The sequence below is a fragment of the Pristiophorus japonicus genome, chromosome 2 (assembly GCF_044704955.1).
Source record: "Pristiophorus japonicus isolate sPriJap1 chromosome 2, sPriJap1.hap1, whole genome shotgun sequence".
In the NCBI taxonomy this organism is placed as follows: domain Eukaryota; kingdom Metazoa; phylum Chordata; class Chondrichthyes; family Pristiophoridae; genus Pristiophorus; species Pristiophorus japonicus.
The window spans coordinates 159,081,768-159,107,887 of record NC_091978.1 but is presented as its reverse complement, the minus strand read 5'-3'; the positions used below and the strand labels follow the sequence as shown (position 1 = coordinate 159,107,887).

The window sequence follows — 26,120 nt, the reverse complement described above, 5'->3', positions numbered from 1 at the left end:
GCCAGCTTATCCTGTTCCAACTTCAGCCCTTACTCCCCACCACCTCAGCTATGTATCTTTTAAATGTCTTTAATTTTTATTACTATGCTTCTTCCAATCACCTCATGTTAATATCCCATCAGTTGTTTAACCATCTTCTTTGTTTTTAGCCACTTTACAGCTCATTTTACACATACTTTTCCTCTTTGCATGTATTTTTCTCCCTCCACCTTCATTCTGCTCCTTTTTAAATGCTGTACATTTTTTTTAATCCAGTTCTGAATAAGGAAAGTAACACATCTGTTAAATGTATTTAAAAAGTAGGAAAAGAAATCTATGGTTCACATTCAAGAGCATTTAGTCTAAAGTGTGTTGGGGTGCAAAAAAGCAAATTGGAAAAATATTTTTCTATGTTTCCTAGACACTTTAGAACTCAAGAGTACAATGATATTTTGCACTTCTCTGATATAAATTGCACTTAGCACATTCTAATTTTGGAAAATAACAAGACCCCCTCAAACTGTTTCAAGCTGGAGCTTCCTACTCCCTGATTTATTTTTTCAATTGGAAATGCATGCACAGCAGAAACTCGGGAGATAGCTCTAGGATTTAAGTTAATGTCCTTTCTATTTTCTTAATGTACAGCGTTTGTGTAAACGATTTATAAATACTGCAAGCTTACTTACAACACTGAATACTGTAACATGTTATCATACATATGTTTGGTATTTTCCAACAAGATAAATGCTAAATTTAACAAGAGCACAACTATGAAAAAGTAACCAGCAATTTTATTCTATTTTAGTTGTTTTTATCAACGAATCTAATTTACCCAACCAGAATAGGCCTTAGACAGTTTTTTTGAGCACTAAATATTAATGATGTAATTTCCACGTAAAATGAAGAACATAATCCACCATTACCTCAGATTTCAGCAAATGTTCTGCTTTACTTCTATTAACATTTTTGCAATACCACCTAGATAAAATAGAGAAAAGGGTAGAGAAATTAGGCATAATTTCCATCAAACTGGATCTTCAGTATTATTGTTTATGAACCAACGCAATCTAAAACAGAACTAGTCATTCATCTCTTTGCAGAAGATTTTTATTGTTAAGAGCCATGGATCAAACTATCTAAAATAGATGCAAGATCATTGCAGCATTGGTCACTTTCTTTGTAAAGTATTTTGTTAGTAAAAAAGAATGTTCAATTATTTAGAAACTGGCTGTGTGCGAACTTGCTCTGAGGTGCTTTATGGACCTGGCTGTTTCCTAAATCATATTTTGTGATGCTCTGCTAAGTAACTGTGACAAAATAACTATTGAATTTAACAACAGAAGGGCAGTTCATTCTTTGAAAATGTTAATAACCACAGTTTTTTTTTTTAAAATAGTGACCATTTTGGTGATATTACAAACAATTACACAGGATATATGGCACAGAAACAGGCCATTCAGTCCAACCAGTTCATGCCGGCGTTTATGCTCGACTCGAGCCTTCTCTACAAATATATATTTGGATTTTTTTTCTATCAGCTACAGGACTCAGCAATCGAGAGAAAGAGAGAGAGAGAGAGAGAGAGAGAAAAGAGAACACGAGAAAGAGAGCAAGAAAGGCTTGCATTATATAGCACCATTCACGAGTACAGAATGCCTTAAAGCATTTCACAGTAATTAAGTACTTTTGAAGTGTAGTCACAGTTGTAATGTAGGGAAATGCAGCAGCCAATATGCTCTCAGCAGGTCCCACAAACAGCAATGACATAAATGACAAAATAATCTATTTGCATGATGTTAGTTGAGGGATAAATATTGCATAGAATACTGCAGACAACATGCTCGCTCTTCTCCGAAAAGTGCTATGGGATCTTTTACATCCAACTGAGGGCAGACGGGCCTCAGTTTAATGTCTCATCCAAAAGATGGCAGTGCAGCACTCCTTCAGTACTACACTGACGTGTCAGCCTAGATTATCCGCTCAACTCTCTGGAGTGGGGATTGAACCCAAGCACTTCTGGCTCAAAATCTTAGTTTTCGGTGATTAGACACAGAACAGAAAAATCCTAACATATAACTGCAATTTAGAAAATTGCTCGACTTACTCATATTTTTCTAGGTTATTGGATTTCTTCTCAGTGACGTAGTTACTTGGTATGTAGCCCTCACATCTGGAAAAGAAAACATATTGAAAGATTCTCGTGATACACGTACCATCAACATTTATTTGTATTTTAGGTTGCGCTTTTACTATATTACCACTGTGAGACTATAGTCTGCAGAGCCCAAATATAACCAGCGAGACCAAAATTGTACTGCAGCCTTGGCTGCATTCTTTCCAGCAGCCATTAGTTTTTAATGTTTGGAGAATGTGAATGACAGCGTCCACTTCTTATAACATTAAAGAGATTTGATACAAAATTTATAAAGTACCTAAGATATTGCCTGAGCAAATAAACAAAGCTGAAATTGGGCCAAGATCATCACGTGTGCAATGAATCATCACACTGTTCTTTTGCCTCTTTGACCAACCCAGATGGATAAGTAGCTGTAACTGTACTAAATTTGGGAATTTCAACACAATTCCAAATCAACATTGGTCTGTAGTAAAATACTCCCATAATTTGCACAAACTAACGCTTAATTAGCAACCTTACCAAGAAAGACCATTGGCTGATTAAAGAGAAGTAAAAATGCACAACAGTTCAGTAAAAAGTGCTATTCTAAGACTGTGGTAGTGGCATGTTGTCACAGAGTAGAGGGGCATCCAGTCAGACTATATCTACATAGCAATATACATGGTAACAAAGTAATGTTTGGGGCAGGAGTAGATGATCATTGGTGGCTCCAGCCTACCATTCAAAACCTTGCATCAGCCTCTTTACTGTGATTCTAGAACTATTAGTCTGCATCCCCTTTCCCAACAGGAACTCATCAAATTATTTTTTTTAAATGTTTCCGTTCCATCATCCCTGTTGGTAATCTATTCCATAATTTTATCAATTTATTTTTAAAAAGTTGCCTTGATTTCTTGTTTTCTTTCAACACCTGTAACTTTAAATTGTATCCTGGAAGCACGTGATACTAATGGATCCCATCAAGTGGAAAACTTGCACCGCCAGTCAATAATTTGATGATAGAACCACAAAGGTAATAAACTTGCTCTGGCAGTCCATAATTTGTTGATAGAACCACAAAGGTAATAAACTTGCTCTGTCAGTCCATAATTTGATGACAGAAAGCAGAACCACAAAAGTTTACTACCTGACCCACTGTTATGTACGTAATAACTCGATAGACTGAATACTGTAAACTCACTCAGGTGCAAACCTGGCTCAACTTTATTCGGGCCCCAAAGTGCCCACATTACATGGTGGCTTGCTTTATATACCTGGCCCGCACACACGTGTACAGCCCAATGACCTCGGACAGTGGCGCCCCCTGGTGGCTCATAACCTCAAGCATGACACCCACGAGCAAATTTGCATAGGGTAAATAAAATGAGAGAGATGAATGTGTGGCTCAAAGATTGGTGTGGGAGAAATAGGTTTTGATTCATGGGGCAGTGGCACCAGTACTGGGATAAGAGGGAGTTGTTCTGTCGGAACGGGCTTCACTTGAACCACGCTGGGACCAGTGTCCTGGCAAATCGAATAAAGCCCTCTTTATAGCCCAGGTTAAAGTAAATAGTTGAGGGGGGGGGGGCGGGAGGGGCGGAAGGATCAGGTGAGTGGAAATTTAAAAAGTCAAAGGGAAAGGAGGTGGCAATAGTGCAGGATAGCGATAGGGGTAATGATAACCAAATGTGACAGGAAGGGACAGAATGCATAAACAAGAGTGCATCAGAAAGTGGGTCAGAGTAGGGAAAAATGGTAAAAAGACAAAATTAAAAGCTCTTTATCTGAATGCATGCAGCATTCGTAACAAGATAGATGAGTTGATGGCACAAATAGAAATAAATGGGTATGATCTGATAGCCATTACAGAGATGTGGTTGCAAGGTGACCAAGGCTGTGAACTGAATATTCAGGGGTATTTGACATTTCAGAAGGATAGGCAGAAAGGAAAAGTAGGTGGGGTAGCTCTGTTAATAAAGGATGAGATATGTGCAGTTGTGAAAATGATATTGGCTCAGAAGATCAAGAGGTAGAATCAGTTTGGGTGGAGATAAAAAAATAATATGGGGAAGAATTCACTGATGGGTGTAGTTGATAGGCCTCCATCAGTAGTTACACTGTAGGACAGAGTATACATCAAGAAATAATGGAAGCTTGTAAGAAAGGTACTGCAATAATCATGGGCGATTTTAATCTTCATATTGATTGGACAAATCTATTGTGTTCCTAACACAGATGAGGCTGCACACAGGGAGGTTAAAGTAACAGTGATCTCAGTCTTTAATAAGACACTCCAGAGTGAGGAACAGGCCTTAGGGGCTGGCTTATATACAGTGCTCCCAAGGGACTTCAGGGGATGAGGCCCCTGGTGGCAGAACATGGGAGTGCATGCTTTACAGATACACAACATCACTTCCCCGCCAAAATCAAAGTGGAAACTATTTACAAGGTGAGGTGGTCGGGAGCCTTTCTTTCCCTGGTGGACCGCCTCGGTACAAATGTCTGTTCTGTTGTGTTGGCTGTGCCCTCGCTGGGCTGGCGTGTTGTTGGCCCTGCAGGGCAGCTGGGTGAGCCTGGCCTTGCTATGCTGTTGGGCGTGATCGGTTCGATTTCCTGGTCCGGCGTGGTGTCGTTGATCCTTTGGTTGTGTGTTGTGGGCTCGAAAAAGATGGTGTCTGCTGTGGGTTGTTCAGGGCAGTCTGTGAACCGCAGCCTCGTTTGGTTCAGATGCTTTCTGCAAATTTGTCCATTGTCTAGTTTGACTACAAACACCCTATTCCCTTCTTTAGCTATCACCGTGCCCGCGATCCACTTGGGACCATGTCCATAGCTTAGCACATACACAGGGTCATTCAGATCAATTTCCCCTGACACAGTGGCGCGACCATCGTTTACATTTTGTTGCTGCCGCCTGCTCTCTACCTGATCATGCAGGTTGGGGTGAACCAGCGAGAGTCTGGTTTTAAGTGTCCTTTTCATGAGTAGCTCAGCCGGAGACACCCCTGTGAGCGAGTGGGGTCTCGTGCAGTAGCTGAGCAGTACTCGGGACAGGCGGGTTTGGAGTGAGCCTTCTGTGACTCGTTTAAGGCTCTGTTTGATGGTTTGTACTGCCCGCTCTGTCTGCGCATTGGAGGCTGGTTTAAACGGGGCCGAGGTGAAATGTTTGATCCCATTGTGGATCATGCATTCTTTAAATTCGGCACTGGTGAAATATGGCCCGTTGTCACTGACCAGTATGTCAGGCAGGCCATGGGTGACAATCATGGCCCTCAGGCTTTCAATGGTGGCGGTGGCGGTGCTTCCCGACATTATTTCACATTCAATCCATTTTGAAAAAGCATCCACCACCACCACTAGGAACATTTTACCGAGAAACAGGTCCACATAGTCGACATCGATCCTCGACCATGGTCTGGAGGGCCAGGACCACAAACTTAGTGGTGCCTCTCTGGGCGCATTGCTCAACTGAGCACATACGCTGCATTGCTGTACACAGGACTCTAAGTCAGAGTCGATACCAGGCCACCACACGTGGGATCTGGCTATTGCTTTCATCATTACTATACCCGGGGGTGTGCTGTGGAGATCCGAGATGAATGTCTCCCTGCCCTTTTTTGGTAGCGCTACATGGTTACCCCACAACAGGCAGTCTGCCTGAATGGACAGCTCGTCCTTCTGCCGCTGGAACGGCTTGATTGGCTCTTGCATTTCAACGGGGATGCTGGCTCAGCTCCCATGCAGTACACAGTTTTTTACTAGGGACAGCAGAGGATCTTGGCTGGTCCAAGTCCTAATCTGGCGGGCCGTGACAGGTGATTTATCATTTTCAAACGCTTCCATGACCATCAACAAGTCTGCGGGCTGTGCCACCATCAACAAGTTTGCAGGCTGCGCCATTTCCACCCCCGTGGTGGGCAATGGTAGCCGACTGAGAGCATCCGCACAGTTCTCGGTGCCTGGCCTGTGGCGGATGATATATTTATATGCTGATAGTGTGAGTGCCCACCTTTGTATGCGGGCTGAGGCATTAGTATTTATCCCCTTGTTTTCAGCGAACAGGGATGTGAGGGGCTTGTGATCGGTTTCCAGTTCAAATTTGAGGCCAAACAGTACTGATGCATTTTCTTTACCCCGAACACACACGCTAATGCCTCTTTCTCAATCATGCTGTAGGCCCTCTCGGCCTTAGACAAGCTCCTGGAAGCATAGGCGACAGGTTGCAACTTTGCCGCAACGTTAGCTTGTTGTAATACACACCCGACTGCGTATGATGATGCGTCACATGCTAGCACAAGTCTTTTAAACGGGTTATACAAGCAGCTTGTTGGAGCATAAAATGTTTCTGGCTTTCTCAAAAACAATTACTTGTTTTTTTTCCCCATACCCAGTTCTCACCTTTGCACAATAACACATGTAGGGGCTCTAAAAGGGTGTATAACCCCGGCAGGAAGTTACCAAAATAGTTGAGGAGTCCCACGAACGACCGCAGTTCCGTGACGTTCTGTGGCCTGGGCGCGTTCCTGATAGCCTCTCCTTTGGCGTCTGTGGGCCGAATGCCGTCCGCCGCAATCTTTCTCCCCAAAAACTCCACTTCTGTTGCCATGAAGACGCATTCCGACCTCGTCCGCCGCAGCCATACGCGATCCAGTCACTGGAGGACCTCCTGCAGGTTTTGTAGGTGCTCAGCGGTGTCCCGACCCATGACTAATACGTCGTCCTGAAAGACCACCGTGTGTGGTTCCGACTTGAGTAGGCTCTCCATGTTTCTCTGGAAGATCGCTGCAGCCGACTGAATTCGAAACGGGCATCTGTTGTAGATGAACAGTCCCTTGTGCGTGTTGATGCAGGTGAGGCCCTTCAAAGATTCCTCCAGCTCCTGCAGCATGTAGGCCGAAATCAGGTCGAGCTTGGTGAACGTCCTGCCTCCTGCCAGCAAATAGGTCGTCTGCTTTAGGTAGCGGGTATTGGTCCTGCAGCGAGAAACGATTAATAGTTACTTTATAATCGCCGCAAATCCTGACCGTGCCATCTCTTTGTAGTACTGGAACAATCGGGCTGGCCCACTCGCTGAATTCCACTGGGGAGATGATGCCCTCGTGTTGCAGTCTGTCCAGCTCGATTTCCACTCTCCCTCATCATGTGAGGTACCGCTCGCGCCTTGTGGTGAATGGGTCATGCCTCTGGGACCAAGTGGATCCGCACCTTCGCCCCGGAGAAGTTTCCAATGCCTGGCTCAAAAAGGGGAAGGAAATTTGTTCACAACCTGGGTACATGAGTCCTCAGCAACATGTGTTAGCGCTCGGATGTCATCCCAGTTCCAGCAGATTTTGCCCAGCCAGCTCCTTCCAAGCAGTGTGGGGCCATCGCCCGGGACAATCCAGAGTGGCAGTTCGTGCACTGTGCCCTCATAGGTGACCTTGACCATGGTGCTGCTCAGGACAGTGATAAGCTCTTTGATGTACGTTCTCAGTTTCGTGTGGATGGGGCTCAGGGCTCATCTGAATGCCTTGTTGCACCAGTCTCTCAAACATCTTTTTACTCATGATGGATTGGCTAGCGCCAGTGTGCAGTTCCATTGCTATGGGTAAGCCATTCAATTTTACGTTTAGCATTATAGGTGGACATTTTGTCGGAAATGTGTGCACCCCATGTACTTCAGCATCTGCCTCCTCTCTCTGAGGCTCAAAATTGCATTGATCCACCATGGACCGATCTTCCTCTACCACGTGGTGGTTAGCAGGTTTTTGCAGAGCGTGCAGCTCGTTTGCAAGCTCGTTGGAGGTGCCCCATTGTTCCACAGCTCTTGCAAACATACCCTTTGAAGCGGCATGAATAGGCTTTGCATTCATCCTTTGTTGGGGACTGTGAGTCATCTGGGTCACCTGAGGCCTACTGGCAGTTACAGCTCGTGGGTTCTGCACTGTACATTTCTGCTCGCAAACACAGTTCCAGTTAATTTATGAACATTGCTAGCACTTGTGTGCTGAGAGATTTATTTGTGTTATCACTGGTGGACATAAACGCCTGTGCTATCACAATGGCCTTACTGAGGGTCGGTGTCTCTGCAGTCAAAAGTTTTCGTAGGATGGTCTCGTGGCTAATGCCCAGTACAAAGAAGTCTCTGAGCATTTGCTCCACGTAGCCATCAAACTCACATTGTCCTGCAAGTCGCCTTAGCTCGGCGACGTAGCTCGCCACTTTCTGACTTTCAATCGCTGGCACGTGTAGAACCGATACCTCGCCATCACCACGCTCTCCCTCGGGTTCAGATACTCCCGAACCAGTGTACACAGCTCCTCATACGACTTATCTGTGGGTTTCACCGGAGCCAGAAGATTCTTCACGAGGCTGTAGGTCGGTGCTTCCTTCTCCGTCCAGCTCGTTAGCCACAAAGTACTGGTCCAAAGGCTGCAAATGTAAACTCCTATTTAAGGAGGGAGGCAGAGAACAGGCAACTGTAGACCAGTTAGCCTAACATTGGGAAACTGCTGGAGTCCATTATTAAGGAAACAGTAGCAAGGCATTTAGAAAATCATAATACAGTCAAGCAGATTTAGCATGGTTTTATGAAAGGGAAATCATGTTTGACAAATTTGCTGGGGTTCTTTGAGGATGTAATGAGCAGGGTGGATCAAAGGGAACCAGTAGATGCTGTGTATTTGGATTTCCAGTTGGCATTCGATAAGGGTGCCACATGAAAGATTGCTGCAAAAGATAAGAGCTCACGGTGTTGGGGTAATATATTAGCATTGATAGAGGATTAGCTAACTAACAGAAAACAAAGAGGCAGGATAAATGGGTCATTTTCAGATTGGCAAACTAACTGGTGGGATGCCACAAGGGATCGGTGCTGGGGCCTCAACTATTTATAATCTATATTAATGGCTTGGATGAAGGGATCGAGTGCAATGTAGCCAAATTTGCTAATGATACAAAAATAGGTGGGAAAGCAAGTTGTGAGGAGCATGCAAAGAATTTGCAAAGGGCTATAGATAGGCTAAGTGAGTGGGCAAAAATTTGGCAGTTGGAGTATAATGTGGGAAAATGTGAAGTTATCCACTTTGGTAGGAAAAATAAAAAAGCAAATTCTTATTTAATTGGAGAGAGATTACAAAATGTTGCGGTATAGAGTGATCTGGGGGTCCCTGTACATGAAACACAAAAAGTTAGCATGCAGGTACAGCCAGTAATTAGGAAGGCAAATGGAATGTTGGCCTTTATTGCAAGGGGGATGGAGTATAAAAGTAGGGAAGTCCTGCTACAACTATACAGGGTGTTGGTGAGACCACACCTGGAGTACTGAGTACAGTTCCAGTCTCCTTATTTAAGGAGGGATATACTTGCATTGGAGGCAGTTCAGAGAAGGTTCACTAGGTTGATTCCTGAGATGAAGGGGTTGTCTTATGAAGAAAGGTTGAGCAGGTTGGGCCTATTCAGGTTGAACCTCCCTTATCCGGCACCCTCGGGACCTGGCCTGTGCCGAATGAGGGATTTTGCCAGATGAGTGGAGGTCATCGGCCCGAGGCGGGGGCGGGGGGAAAGAGAGTAAGTCAGCCCGGGTGAGGGGTAAGGCAGCCCGGGTGAAGGCGGGGGGGGGGGGGGGGGGGGGGGGGGGGGGCGGGGGGGGGGAAGGAGGTCGCCTGAAGTTGGGGGGGGGGGGAGGAGGTCGGCGGGCTGGCAGCCTCCAAGAAGTGTCGGCGGGCCCCGAGAAGTGTCGGCGGGCCCCGAGAAGTGTCGGCGGGCCCAGAGAAGTGATGGCGCATGCACTACCCAGCGGCCAGGAATGATGCCAGATGAGGGGTGGTGCCGGAAAAGGGAGTCCCGGATAAGAGGTGTTCAACCTGTACTTATTGGAGTTTAGAAGAATAAGAGGTGATTTTATTGAAACAAAAAGATTCTGAGGGGGCTTGACAGGGTAGATGCAGAGAGGATGTTTCCCCTCGTAGAGGAATCTAGAACTAGGGGGCACAGTTTCAAAATAAGGGGTCGCCTATTTAAAACGGAAATTAGGAGGAATTTCTTCTCTGAGGGTCGTGAATCTTTGGAATTCTCTACCCCAGAGAGCTGTGGAGGCTGGGCCATTGAATATATTTAAGGTGGAGGTAGATTTTTGAACGAAGAGGGAGTCAAGGATGATGGGGAGTGGGCAGAGAGTGCAGTTGAGGCCAAGGTCAGATCAGCTATGATATTATTGAATGGCGGAGCAGGTTCGAGGGGCCAAATGGGCTACACCTGCTCCTATTTCTTGTGTTATGTTTATGAAAATTAGACAGAGAAGGCTGAATATTATTTACCGGAAGAAATAACGGTCCTGCAGATTTTCTACATAACTGTATTAGGGCTTTTGATGGCTAAACCTTTATTTCTGTTGCAAATCAGCTGCATTATATGTAATAGCAATTTGAAAATACCATTCAAATTTTCTTTGCAGTGTCCATTAAAGAAGCAGCTTTCTTCAACATCTTAAAACTGATGTGGAAAATCTAAATTGTTAATTAAAAACAATTATATAATTCCAAAACATAATATATAAAGTAGTCTCATGATAAATGGCTTAAATAGATTCTGCTTACGATTTGTTTAGAATCTTCCATTCAAAAATGTGTTAAATAAGAAGCTATAAGAGTTTCTCGCAGTGTAACTATGTTCTCCTGAGAGAAGCACTGAAAATGAAACAGTTTTTGATAAGGGGTGACTATAACAAATTATCCGGTCATGGACGAGCCATAATTTCCTCCAGCTAAACAATGGTAAAACTGAAGTCATCATTTTCAACCCTCCATCATAAACCCTGTACCTTGACCATTAATTCAATTCAGTCATTTTTGTCAGGCTGTTTGTAACTTCTGCATCCTATTAGATGCCAAGCTTAGTTTTCTCTCTGTCTACTTCCGCCTCCATTTCATCCACCTCCATCCATACCTCAGTCCAAATGTAACTGAATGCCAAAACCCTCATCCATGCATTTGTCATCCTCAGGCTCAACTATTCCAATGATCTCTCTCCATAACATGGTTGAATTTCAAATTCAGTTAGAGAGTGAGAAAGTTGGTTCTCAAACCAGGGTCCTAAGCTCAAATAAAGGAGACTACAAAGGTATGAGGGCAGAGTTGGCTAAAGTGCACCGGGAAAATAGACTAAAGAATGGGACGGTTGATGAGCAGTGGCAGACATTTAAGGAGATATTTCATAACTCTCAAGAAAAATATATTCCAGTGAGGAGGAAAAGGTATAAAAGAAAAGATAGCCATCCGTGGCTAACTAAAGAAATAAAGGATGGTATCCAATTAAAAACAAGGGCACACAATCTGGCCAAGCCGAGTGGGAAGCCAGAGGATTGGGAAATCTTTTTAAGCCAGCAGAGGACGACTAAAAAAATTATTAAGAGAGGGAAGCTAGATTATGAAAGTAAACTAGCACGAAATATAAAAACAGATAGTAAGAGTTTCTACAGGTACATAAAAAGGAAAAGAGTGGCTAAATGAAATGTTGATCCCCTAGAGAATGACACTGGGGAATTAATAATGGAGAACAGGGAAATGGCAGAGACTTTGAACAGATATTTTGTATCGGTCTTCACAGTAGAAGACACGAAAAACAACCCAATAGTGGATAACCAAGGGGCTATAGGTAGGGAGGAACTCAATATAATCACTATCACTAATGAAGTAGTATTAGGTAAAATAAGGGACTAAAAGCAGACAAGTCCCCTGGACCTGATGCCTTACATCCGAGGGTCTTAACAGAAGTGGCTGCAGAGATAGTGGATGTATTGGTTGTAATCTACCAAAATTCCCTGGATTCTGGAGCGGTCCCAGCAGATTGGAAAACCGCAAATGTAACACCCCTATTTAAAAAAGGAGCCAGACAAAAAGCAGGAAACTATAGACCAGTTAGCCTAACATCTGTTGTTGGGAAAATGCTGGAGTCTATTATTAAGGAAGCAGTAGTGGGACATTTGGAAAAGCATAATTCAATCAAGCAGAGTCAGCATGGTTTTATAGAAACATAGAAATTAGTTGCAGGAGCAGGCCATTCGGCCCTTTGAGCCTGCACTGCCATTCAATAATACCATGGCTGATCATTCAACCTCAGTACCCCTTTCCTGCTTTCTCTCCCTTGATCCCTATGGTCGTAAGGGCCATATCTAACTCCCTTCTGAATATATCTAACGAACTGGCCTCAACAACATTCTGCGGTAGAGAATTCCACAGCTTAACCACTCTGAGTGAAGAAGTTTCTCCTCATCTCGATCCTAAATGGCTTACCCCTTATTCTTAGACTGTGACCCCTGGTTCTGGAACTCCACAGCAACGGGAACATTCTTCCTGCCTCTAACCTGTCCAATCCCGTCAGAAATTTATATGTTTCTATGAGATCCCCACTCATTCTTCTAAACTCCACTGGATACAAGCACAGTTGATCCAGTCTCTCCTGATATGTCAGTCCTGCCATCCCAGGAATCAATCTGGTGAACCTTCACTGTACTCCCTCAATAGCAAGAACGTCCTTCCTCAGATTAGGGGATCAAAACTGAATACAATGTTCCAGGTGTGGACTCACCAAGGCCCTGTACAACTGCAGTAAGACCTCCCTGCTCCTATACTCAAATCCTCGAGCTATGAAGGCCAACATGCCATTTGCCTTCTTCATCGCCTGCTGTACCTGCATGCCAAACTTCAATGACTGATGTACCATGACAGCCAGGTCTCGTTACACTCCCCTTTTCCTAATCTGTCAGCATTCAGATAATATTCTGTCTTCCTGTTTTTGCCACCAAAGATGATAACCTCACATTTATCCACATTATACTGCATCTGCCATGCATTTGCCCACTCACCTAACCTGTCCAAGTCACCCTGCAGTCTCTTAGCATCCTCCGCACAGCTCACATTGCCACCCAGCTTAGTGTAATCTGCAAACTTGGAGATATTACATTCAATTCCTTCATCTAAATCATTGATGTATAATGTAAATAGCTGTGGTCCCAACACCGAACCTTGTGGCACCCCACTGGTCACTGCTTGCCATTCTGAAAAGGACCCGTTTATTTCAACTCTCTGCTTCCTGTCTGCGAACCAGTTCTCTATCCACTTCAATACATTACCCCCAATACCATGTGTTTTAATTTTGCACACTAATCTCTTATGTGGGACCTTGTCAAAAGCTTTTTGAAAGTCCAAATACATCACATCCACTGGTTCTCCCTTGTCCACTATAATAGTTACATCCTCAAAAAATTCGAGAAGATTTGTCAAGCATGATTTCCCTTTCATAAATCCATGCTGACTTGGACCGATCCCGTCACCGCTTTCCAAATGCGCTGCTATTTCATCTTTAATAATTCATTCCAACATTTTCCCCACCACCGATGTCAGGCTAACCGATCTATAATTCCCCATTTTCGCTCTCCCTCGTTTTTAAAAAGTGGGGTTACATTAGCTACCCTCCAGTCCATAGGAACTGATCCAGAGTCAATAGAATGTTGGAAAATGATCACCAATGCATCCACTATTTCTAGGGCCACTTCCTTAAGTACTCTGGGATGCAGACCATCAGGCCCTGGGGATTTACCGGCCTTCAATCCCATCAATTTCCCTAACACAATCTCCTGACTAATAAGGATTTCCTTCAGTTCCTTCTTTTCGCTAGACCCTCGAAACCCTCGAATTTCCGGAAGGTTATTTATGTCTTCCTTAGTGAAGACAGATCCAAAGTATTTGTTCAATTGGTCTGCCATTTCTTTGTTCCCCATTATAAATTCACCTGATTCTTTCTGCAAGGGACCTACGTTGGTCTTCACTAATCTTTTTCTTTTCACATATCTATAGAAGCTTTTGCAGTCAGTTTTTATGTTCCCTGCAAGCTTCCTCTCATACTTTATTTTCCCCATCCTAATTCGACCCATTGTTATCCTCTGATAAATTCTAAATTTCTCCCAGCCCTCAGGTTTGCTGCTTTTTCTGGCCAATTTATATGCCTCTTCCTTGGATTTAACACCCTTCCTAATTTCCCTTGTTAGCCACGGTTGAGCCACCTTCCCCTTTTTATTTTTACTCCATACAGGGATGTACAATTGTTGAAGTTCATCCATGTAATCTATAAATGTCTGCCATTGCCTATCCACTGTCAACCCTTTAAGTATCATTTGCCAGTCTAGCCTAGCCAATTCACGTCTCATACCATCGAAGTTACCTTTCCTTAAGTTCAGGACCCCCTAGTCTCTGAATTAACACTGTCACTCTCCATCTGAATAAAGAATTCTACCATATTATAGTCACTCTTCCCCAGGGGGCCTCGCACAACAAGATTGCTAATTAGTCCTTTCTCATTACACATCACCCAGTCTAGGATGGCCAGCTCTCTAGTTGGTTCCTCGACATATTGGTCTAGAAAGACATCCCTAATACACGCCAAGAAATCGTCCTCCATCGCATTGCTACCAACTTGGTTAACCCAATCTATGTATCGATGAAAGTCGCCCATGATAACTGCTGTATCTTTATTGCACACATCCCTAATTTCTTGTTTGATGCCATCCGCAACCTCACTACTACTGTTTGGTGGTCTGTACAGAACTCCCACTTACGTTTTCTGCCCTTCGATATTCCGCAGCTCTACCCATACAGATTCCACATCATCCAGGCTAATGTCCTTTCTTACTATTGCGTTAATTTCCTCTTTGACCAGCAACACTACCCCACCTCCTTTTCCTTTCTGTCTATCTTTCCTGAATGTTGAATACCACTGGATGTTGAGTTCCCAACCTTGGTCACCCTGGAACCATGTCTCCGTAATCCCAATTATATCATAATCGTTAATACCTGCCTGCACAGTTAATTCATCCACCTTATTACGAATACTCTTCGCATTGAGACACAGAACCTTCAGGCTTGTCTTTTTAACAATCTTTGTCCCTTTAGAATTTTGCTGTAATGTGGCTCTTTTGGATTTTTGCCTTGGGTTTCTCTGCCCTCCACTTTTACTATTCTCCTTTCTATCTTTTGCTTCTAACTTCATTTTATTCCCCTCTGTCTCCCTGCAAAGGTTCCCATCCCCCTGCCATATTAGTTTAACCCCTCCCCAACAGCACTAGCAAACACTCCCCCTAGGACATTGATTCCGGTCCTGCCCAGGTGCAGACCGTCCAGTTTGTACTGGTCCCACTTCCCCCAGAACCGGTTCCAATAACCCAGGAATTTGAATCCCTCCCTCTTGCACCACCCCTCAAGCCACGTATTCATCTGAGCTATCCTGCGATTCCTACTCTGACGAGCATGTGGCACTGGTAGCAATCCTGAGATTACTACCTTTGAGGTCCTACTTTTTAAATTTAACTCCTAGTCCCCAAGTTCAGCTTGTAGGACCGCATCCCGCTTTTTACCTATATCGTTGGTACCTATATGCACAACGACAATTGGCTGTTCACCCTCCCCCTTCAGAATGTCGCGCACCCGCTCCGAGACATCCTTGACTCTTGCACCAGGGAGGCAACGTACCATCCCGGTGTCTCGGTTGCGACCGCAGAAACGCCTGTCTATCCCCCTTACAATAAAATCCCCTATCACTATAGCTCTTCCATTCTTTTTCCTGCCCTCCTGTGCAGCAGAGCCACCCACGATGCCATGAACTTGGCTGCTGCTGCCTTCCCCTGGTGAGCCATCTCCCCAAACAATATCCAAAGCGGTATATCTGTTTTGGAGGGAGATGACCGCAGGGTACTCCTGCACTGCCTTCCTACTCCTGCTCTGCCTGATGGTCACCCATCCCCTATCTGCCTGTGTAACCTTTACCTGCGGTGTGACCAACTCACTGACCGTGCTATCCACGACATCCTCAGCATCGCGCATGCTCCAGAATGAATCCATCCGCAGCTCCAGTGCCGTCATGCGGTCTATCAGGAGCTACAGCTGGATACACCTCCTGCATACATAGTCGTCAGGGACACTGGAAGCGTCCCTGATTTTCCACATGGCACAGGAGGAGCATGACATGGGTCTGGGCTCGCCTGCCATGATTTAACTCTTAAAGTAACCTAATTTAGCAACAATGCCAAATTATGAAAGGGAAATCATGTTTGACAAATTTGCTAGAGTTCTTTTGAGGATGTAATGAGCAGGGTGGATAACCAGTGGATGTGGTGTATTTGGATTTCCAGAAGGCATTCGATAAGGTGCCACATAAAAGGTTACTGCACAAGATAAAAGCTCACGGGATTGGGGGTAATATATTAGTTAACCGATCCTCTATCCATGCTAACAGAAAACAGAGAGTCAGGATAAATGGGTCATTTTCCGGTTGGCAAATAGTGACTAGTGGGGTGCCACACGGATTGGTGCTGGGTCCTCAACTATTTACAATCTATATTAATGACTTGGATGAAGGGACCAAGTATAATGTAGCCAAGTTTGCTGATGATACAAAGATGGGAGGGAAAGCAAATTGTGAGGAGGACACAAAAAATCTGCAAAGGGATATCGACAGGCTATGTGAGTGGGCAAATATTTGGCAGATGGAGTATAATGTGGGAAAATGTGAGGTTATCCACTTTGGTAGAAAAAATAGAAAAGCAAATTATAATTTAAATGGAGAAAAATTGCAAAGTGCTGCAGTACAGAGAGACCTGGGGGTCCTTGTGCATGACACTCAAAAAGTTACTATGCAGGTACAGCAAGTAATCAGGAAGGCAAATGGAATGTTGGCCTTCATTGCAAGGGGCTAGAGTATAAAACCAGAGAAGTCCAGCTACAACTGTACAGGGTATTGGTGAGGGTACACCTGGAGTACTGCGTACAGTTTTGGTCTCCGTATTTAAGGAAGAATATACTTGCATTGGAGGCAGTTCAGAGAAGGTTCACTAGGTTGATTCCAGAGAGGAGGTGGTTGACTTATGAGGATAGGTTGAGTAGGTTGGGTCTATATAAATTGGAGTTCAGAAGAATGAGAGGTGATCTTATTGAAACTTATAAGATAATGATGGGGCTCGACAAGGTGGATGCAGAGAGGATATTTCCACTCATAGGGGAAACTAAAACTAGGGGACATAATCTTAGAATAAGGGACCGCCCATTTAAAACTGAGATGAGGAGAAATTTCTTCTCAGAGAGTTGTAAATCTATGGAATTCTATGCCCCACAGAGCTGTGGAGGCTGGGTCACTGCATATATTTAAGGCGGAGATAGACAGATTTTTGAGCGATAAGGTAGTAAAGGGTTATGAGGAGCGGGCAGGGAAGTGGAGAACATAAGAACATAAGAATTAGGAACAGGAGTAGGCCATCTAGCCCCTCGAGCCTGCTCCGCCATTCAACAAGATCATGGCTGATCTGGCCGTGGACTCAGCTCCACTTACCTGCCCGCTTCCCATAACCCTTAATTCCCTTATTGGTTAAAAATCTATCGATCTGTGATTTGAATACATTCAATGAGCTAGCCTCAACTGCTTCCTTGGGCAGAGAATTCCACAGATTCACAACTCTCTGGGAGAAGAAATTCCTTCTCAACTCGGTTTTAAATTGGCTCCCCTGTATTTTGGGGCTGTGCCCCCTAGTTCTAGTCTCCCCGACCAGTGGAAACAACCTCTCTGCCTCTATCTTGTCTATCCCTTTCATTATTTTAAATGTTTCTATAAGATCACCCCTCATCCTTCTGAACTCCAACGAGTAAAGACCCAGTCTACTCAATCTATCATCATAAGGTAACCCTCTCATCTCCGGTATCAGCCTAGTGAATCGTCTCTGTACCCTCTCCAAAGCTAGTATATCCTTCCTTAAGTAAGGTGACCAAAACTGCACACAGTACTCCAGGTGTGGCTTCACCAATACCCTGTACAGTTGCAGCAGGACCTCCCTGCTTTTGTACTCCATCCCTCTTGCAATGAAGGCCAACATTCCATTCGCCTTCCTGGTTACCTGCTGCACCTGCAAACTAACTTTTGGGGATTTATGCACAAGGACCCCCAGGTCCCTCTGCACCGCAGCATGTTGTAATTTCTCCCCATTCAAATAATATTCCCTTTTACTGTTTTTTTTTTCCCAGGTGGATGACCTCACATTTTCCGACATTGTATTCCATCTGCCAAACCTTAGCCCATTCGCTTAACCTATCTAAATCTCTTTGCAGCCTCTCTGTATCCTCTACACAACCCGCTTTCCCATTAATCTTTGTGTCATCTGCAAATTTTGTGACACTACACTCTGTCCCCTCTTCCAGGTCATCTATGTATGTTGGAGCTGAGTCCATGATCAGTTCAGCCATGATATTGAATGGCAGAACTAGCTCGAGGGGCCAAATTGCCTACTTCTGCTCCTATTTCTTATGTTCTTTGTGCTGTCCTCCCATCCGCCACCCTCCTTAAACTTTAATTCATCCAAAACTGCTGCCCGTATTATATCCTGCACCAAGTCCTGCCCTCCTATCACTCTTGTCCTCACCAACCGACTTTGGCTCCCTGTCCCTCAACGCCTCGGATGTAAAATTCCCATCCTTCTGTTTAAATACCTGCATGGCGTGGGTCCTCAACATTATTGCAATTTTTTTCAAACACTCTGTTCCTCTTGTGCTTTCCCACTCCTTTTGTCCCATCATTGGTGGCTCTGCCTTCGGTCATCTAGACAACATGCTCTAAAATCTCCTCGCTAAATGTCTGCAGCTCTCCATCTCCTTCATTAAGAACTAGCTTAAAACCCACCTCCTTGACCAAGCTTTGATCACCCCTTCTAATATCTCCTTCTTTGGCTCAACATCCATTTTTTAATTGCGCCTCTGTGAAACATCTTGGGAGATTTGACTATGTTAATGGCACTATATAATTGCAAGTTGTTCTTGTATTTGACTGCGTGACATAAAATAATGCTACAAACTGTATATATAGCCTGAAAATTCCTCGGGAGATTTTCCTGATCTCCCACTGCAACTTTAACAGGAGACCATTGGGACCTCCAGAGAAGCAATGTGAATAGTAATTTTCAGCTATTTACCTCATTTCCCTTGGGATTTCACTAGTCTCCCACCAAATTTACAGCGAGATATCAGGTGAACCACCTCCCCCCCGACCCCCCTTAAATTTCAAGGGCTGTAACTTTGTGGGGATACAATGTAAAATAGCGAGGGCAGAAAGGAATTGCCAAAAGTGGCATTAGCAATTTTTTTTAAAGATTGTGCTCTCCTCTCTTGCAGGTTCTCTTGTATCCTACCCGAGTTATAAACATTATAGTATCTATGATATTCCTCTGAGAATCACAGGGAAATAAATCCTAATATCGCCGCTATCCAAATCATGTGATAGTTAACCACATGCTCCAATTGCTTACTTTCCCACTTCTGTTTTAGTAACATGAATCAGAAGCTCTCTGCCACAATAGCTCAGTAAGCAAAAATAGTGCAAAGAAAAAAATGGGAAACTATAGCAAATAATAAAAAATCTTTATGAGGAACAGCAAGCTTTGGAGTAAAACAGAAAATGCTGGAAATGCATAGCAGTTCCACTAACTTCATAAAGAGCTGTGGACCCTTTGTCAGAACTGAAAACTGGAAGGTAAGTGAGCACTTGAACAAAACAAAGCAAGGGGAAAAGGTAAAGAGAACAACAGTTAAAAGTCATGAATCACAAACGCTGATTCATTTAGTGGAGTTAATGAATTCAATGGTTAGCATAAAGGTATGCTGAATAGCTCTGTTCTGCCCACAAGTGTGATCCTGACCTCCTTATTGTCAGCACTAACTCCCTCTCCCATTAACTCTCCGACATCTTAGTCTTTAATATCCTAAACTGTTCCAACCAAACTCAACGGTATCTCATTTTTCTGCTGGACACTCCACAGTGCTTTGGTGTTAGCATTAACTTTGGCTATTAGCTAATTCTCCCACTTCTTTGGATACAGAGAATGCTGGGAATATTTTTATTTATTCATTCCCGAGATGTGGGTGTCGCTGACAAGGCCAGCAGTTATTGCCCATCCCTAATTTCCCTAGAGAAGGCAATTAAACCACTGCAATCCATGTCGTGAAGGTACTCCCACAGTGCTTTTAGGGAGAGAATTCCAGGATTTTGACCCAACGATGATAAAAGAACAGCGATATATTTCCAAGTCAGGATGGTGTGTAACTTGGAGGGGAACTTGCATGTTCTCATGCACCTGCTGCCCTTGTCCTTCTAAGTGCTAGAGATCGCAGGTTTGGGAGTAGCTGTCGAAGAAGCCTTGACAAGTTGCTGCAGTGCATCTTATAGATGGTACACACTGCAGCCATACTCGCCGGTGATGGAGGAAGTGAATGTTGAAGGTGGTGGATAGGGTGCCAATCAAGCGGGTTGCTTTCTCCTGGATGGTGCCAGGATTCTTGAGTGCTGATGGAGCTGCACTTATCCAGGCAAGTGGAGAGTATTTCATCACAATCCTGACTTGTGCCTTGTAGTTGATAGAAAGGCTTTGGGGAGTCAGAAGGCGAGACATTCACCACAGAATACACAGCCTCTGACCTGCTCTTACATAAGAACATAAGAAATAGGATCAAGAGTAGGCCATTTATCACCTCGAGCCTGCTCCGCCATTCAATAAGATCACGGCTGATCTGATCTTGGCTACAACTCCACTTCCCTCCCCGCTGCTCATAACCCTCGACTCCCTTATCGTTCAAAAATCTGTATCTCCACCTTAAATATATTCAATGACCCAGCCTCCAAAGATCTCTCTGGGGTAGAGAATTCCAAAGATTCACAACCCTCTGCGAGAAGAAATTCCTCCTCAGTTCCGTTTTAAATGGGCTACCCCTTATTCTGAAACTATGCCCCCTAGTTCTAGATTCCCCCACGAGGGGAAACATCCTCCCTGCATCTACCCTGTCAAGCCCCCTCAGATTCTTATACGTTTCAATAAGATCACCTCTCATTCTTCTAAACTCCAATGAATATAGGCCCAACCTGCTCAACCTTTCTTTATAAGACAACCCCTTCATCTCATGAACCTTCTCTCTGAACTGCCTCCAATGCAAGTATATTCCTCCTTAAATAAGGAGACCAAAACTGTACTCAGTACTCCAGGTGTGGTCTCACCAACACTCTGTACAGTTGTAGCAGGACTTCTGTACATTTATACTCCATCCCCCTTGCAATAAAGGCCAACGTTCCATTTGTTTTCCTAATTAATTGCTGTACCTGTGTGCTAACTTTTTGTGTTTCATATACAAGGACCCCCGATCCCTCTGTACCACAGCATTTTGTAATCTCTCCCCATTTAAATAATAAAATGCTTTTTTATTTTTTCTACCAAAGTGGATAACCTCACATTTTCCCACATTATACTTCATCTGCCATTTACTTAGCCTATCTATATCCCTTTGCAGATTCTTTGCGGCCTCCTCACAACTTACTTTCCCACCTATCTTTGTATCATCAGCAAATTTGGTTACATTACACTTGGTCCCCTCATCCAAGTCATTACTATAGATTGTAAATAGTTGAGGCTCCAGCACTGATCCCTGTGGCACTCCACTAGTTATAGTTTACGAACCTGAAAATGACCCATTTATCCTGACACACTCTGTTTTCTGTTAGTTAGCCAATCCTCTATCCATGCTAATATATTACCTCCAAGAGCCCCGTGAGCTCCTATCTTATGCAGTAACCTTTTATGTGGCACCTTATCGAATGCCTTCTGGAAATCCAAATACACGACATCTACTGGTTCTCCTTTATCCACCCAGTTCGTTACATCCTCAAATAATTCCAGCAAATTTGTCAAACATTATTTCCCTTTCATAAAACCATGCTGACTCGGCTAGACTGCATTATAATTTTCTAAATGTCCTCTTACTGCTTCCTTTATAATGGACTCCAGCATTTCCCCAATGATAGATGTTAGGCTAACTGGTCTATAGTTTCCTGCTTTCTGTCTTCCATCTTTCTTAAATATGGGTGTTATATTTGCAGATTTCCAATCCATGGGACCTCCTTGAATCCAGGGAATTTTGGTAGATTACAACCATTGCATCCACTATCTCTGCCATCACTTATTTTAAGACCCTAGGAAAAAGGTCATCAGATCCAGGGGACTTGTCCACCTTTAGTCCCATTAGTTTGTCTAGTACTTTTTCTCCAATGATAGCGATTGTTTTATCTTGTAGCCACAGCATTTATGTGGTTGGTGCAGTTAGGTTTCTGGTCAATGGTGACTCCCCCACCCCCCCAGGATGTTGATGATGGGGAATTTGGTGATGGTAATGCCGTTGAAAGTCAAGGGGTGGTGGTTAGACTCTCTTTTATTAGAGATAGCCATTGCCTGGCACTTGTGTGACGCGGATGTTACTTGCTACTTATCAGCCCAAGCCTGAACATCATCCAGGTCTTGTTGCATGTGGACATGGACTGCTTCATTACCTGGAGAGTTGTGAATAGAACTGAACACTGTGCAAACATCAGCAAACAGCCATAGTTCTGAACTTATAACGGAGGGAAGATCATTGATGAAGCAGCTGAAGGTAGTTGGGCCTAGGACACTGCCGTGAGGAACTCCTGCAGTGATGTCCGGGCTGTAATGATTGACCTCCAACCACAACAACTATCTTCCTTTGTGCTAGGCATGACTCCAGCCAGTGGAGAGTTTTCCCCCGATTCCCCCGATACTAGGGCTCTTTGATACCACACTCGGTCAATCATTAAACCAGGATTGGGGTCCTGGCTTGATGTTAATGGTAGATTGAGGGATATGCCAGGCCATGAGGTTAAAGATTGCGACAGACTACAATTCTGCTGCTGCTGATGGCCCACACTGCTTCATGGATGCCCAGTTTTGAGCTGCTAGTTCTGTTCTGAATCTATCCCATTTAGCACAGTGGTAATGACACACAACACAATTGAGAGTGTCCTCAGTGAGCGGTTGTCACTGCTACCAATGCTGTCATGGACAGATGCAGCTGCGACAGGTAGATTGGTGAGGACGAGGCAAGTAGGTTTTTCCTTCATGTTGGTTTTCTCATCACCTGCCGCAGGCCCAGTCTGGCAGCTATGTCCTTCAGGACTCGTCCAGTAGTTGTGCTACCAAGTCACACTTGGTGATGGACATTGAAATCCCCCACCCAGAGTACATTCTGTGCCCTTTCTACCCTCAAGTGCTTCTTCCAAGTGATGTTCAACATGGACGAGTACTGATTCATCAGCTGAGGGAGGACAGTAGATGGTAATCAGCAGGTTTGCTTGCCCATGCTTGGCCTGAAGCCATGAGACCTCATGCGGTCCGGAGTCAATGTTGAGTACGCTTAAGGCCACTCCCTCCCAACTGGATACCACCGTGCCACCACCTATAGTGAGTCTGCCCCACTGGTAAGGGAAGGAAAGGTAGAAGGTGGTGTGGCAGTGTTTTTCGGACTGGAGGAAAGTGTGCAGTGGTGTTCCCCAGAGGTCGTTTCTGGGACCACTGCTTTTCTTAATATATAGTAATGACTTGGACATGGGTTTATAGAGCACAATTTCAAAATTTGCAGATGACACAAAGCTTGGAAGTATAGTGAACAGTCAGCAGGAGATTGATAGACTTCTGGAAGACAGACAGGCTGGTGAAATGGGCAGACACGTGGCAGATAGAATTTAACACAGAAAAGTGTGAAGTGATGCATTTTGGTAGAAAGAATGAAGAGAGGACATATAAACTAAATGGTACATTCCTAAAGGTGCACGAAATGAGAGACCTGGGGGTATGTGTGTATAAATCATTGAAGATGGCAGGGCAGGTTGAGAAATCAATTAAAAAGTCTTATGGGATCCTGCGCTTCATAAATAGAGGTAGAGAGTAAAAAATTGTGCAAATTATGATGAACCTGGTTCGGCCCCAACTGGAATACCGTGTCCAATTCTGCGCAGCACACTTTAGGAAGGATGTGAAAGGCCTTAGATAAGGTGCAGAATAGATTTAAGAGAATGATTCAAGAAATGATGGACTTTAGTTACACTGATAAACTGGAGAAGCTAGTGTTGTTCTCCTTGGAGCAGAGAAGATGGAGAGATTTGAAAGAGGTGTTCAAAATCATGAGGGGTCTGGACAGAGTAGACAGAGAGAAACTGTTCCCATTGGCAGAAGGGTCAAGAACCGGAGGACACAGATTTAAGGTGACTAGCAAAAGAACCAAAGGCATGTAAGCAAAAACTTTTTTACGCAGAGAGTGGTTAAGATCTGGAAAGGGTGTTGGAGGCAGACTCAATTTTATCTTTCAAAAGGGAGTTGAATAAGTATCTGAAGGAATAAAAATTGCAGGGCTACAGGGCAGGGGAGTGGGACTAGCTGAGAGTTGGCATGGGCTCGACGGGCCGAATGGCCTTCTTCCGTGCTGTAACCATTGTATAATTCTATCTAATACTGCGCTCCTTCTGCTGGTGACATTTGCAATTATGCAATATAGTTCAATGTAGGGAGGCAAGATAGTAAACAAGAAACACTCTATTAAGATTCATAAAAATCATAGTTCATAGAATGCTCAGAACCATCAGTTACTAAGATTAGTAGTCAAATTTAAACATAATCCTGTGCTATTTTATTTTAAATCCAATCAAGCTATCCAGCATATCAGGAGCCTGTGCCAGCCTTTCAGGCACATGACGCGAGATAAGCAACAGCAAACTTTTAAAGAATTATTTCATGATTTGCAACTAATTTCCCTTAAGGAATAAAAACCCCATGGGAAAAATGGTCCAATTGTGGCTAACACGAGAAGTTAATGACAGTATTAGATTAAAGGAAGAGGCTCATAACGTTGCCAAAAAAGAGAATTTGGAGGATTTAGAATTCAGCAACGGAGGACCAAGAAATTGTTAAAGAAAGAGAAAAGAGGATATGAGAGTAAACTGGTGAGGGGCAGAAAAAAGATTATAAAAGCTTTTACAGGTATATAAAAAGGTAGAGATTAGCGAAAGTAAGCAGAAGCAGACAGGAGAAATTATAATGGAGATTCAAGAAATGGCAGAGACATTAAATGAATACAGGTTGAACCTCCCTTATCCAGATCTCCCTTATCCGGAACCACCCCTCGTCGAGAACCATTCCAGGTCACCGGGTGGCACATACACAGAACTCTGACATGAACAAACTAAAGTCCTTCCTCGCTGCCGACTCCCGTAATCGCTGGCCTGACCCCGCAATCCACCGCCTCCCCAATGATCTCTCTGCCGCATCCCCAGCCAGCCAGCCCCGATATCCCCTTGCTCAGTACCTGTACCATCCAATTTTACATGACCACCCCTCATCCAGAAAAATCCCTTATCCAGAACAGGCCAGGTCCCGAGGATTCGGATAAGGGCGGTTCAACCTGTACTTTGTATCTGTTTTCAGGGTAGAGACACAAAACCTTTCCAGTTAACAGTGGGGAACGAAGGGCCTAGCGAGAATGAAGAACTTAAAGAAATTAGTATTAAGATATAGTAGTAAAGAAATTAATGGGACTAAAAGCTGACAATTCCCTGGACTTGATGGCCTACACACTAGGGTTTTAAAAGAGGTGGCTACATAGATAGTGGATGCATTGGTTGTCATCTTCCAAAATTCCCTTCGATTCGTGGATTGGAAAGTAGCAAATGTAATCTTGCTATTCAAGAAAGGAAGGAGAGAGAAAACAAGGAACTATAGACCAGTTAGCCTGACATCAGTAGGAGGGAAAATGCTATAATCTTTTATTAGGGATACAGTAACAGGGCACTTAGAAAATCATAATATAATTGGGCAGAGTCAACACCAATTTGTGAAAGGGAAATCGTGAGACAAAATAGTGTTTTTGGGGTTTGTAACTAGCAGGGTAGATAAGAGGAAACCAGTGAATTACTGTAGTTGGATTTTCAAAATGCATTCAATAAGTTGCCACGCAAGAGGTTATTACACAAAATTAGGCCTCATTGGATTGGGGGTAATATATTAGCATGGATTGAGGATCACTTCACGGACAGAAAACAGAGAGTAGGAATAAATGTTCAGCTGTTTACAATTTTTCTCAATGACTTAGATGAGGGGATGGAGTGTAATATATCCAACTTTGCTGATAAAGTAAAG

The 26,120-nt window shown here is 43.9% G+C and overlaps 1 protein-coding gene across 4 annotated transcripts in view; it reads right to left on the bottom strand.

The window, feature by feature from the left end:
- tec (tec protein tyrosine kinase) overlaps positions 1-26,120 on the bottom strand; it is a 301,217-nt gene that overhangs the window by 96,558 nt on the left and 178,539 nt on the right. For all 4 annotated transcript variants that reach the window (XM_070870133.1, XM_070870134.1, XM_070870137.1 and 1 more), the window contains 2 exons: positions 2,084-2,149; positions 903-957 (listed from right to left, as the gene is read on the bottom strand). In XM_070870133.1, the coding sequence (XP_070726234.1) occupies positions 903-957; positions 2,084-2,149 (121 nt within the window). The remainder of the gene's footprint in view (positions 1-902; positions 958-2,083; positions 2,150-26,120) is intronic.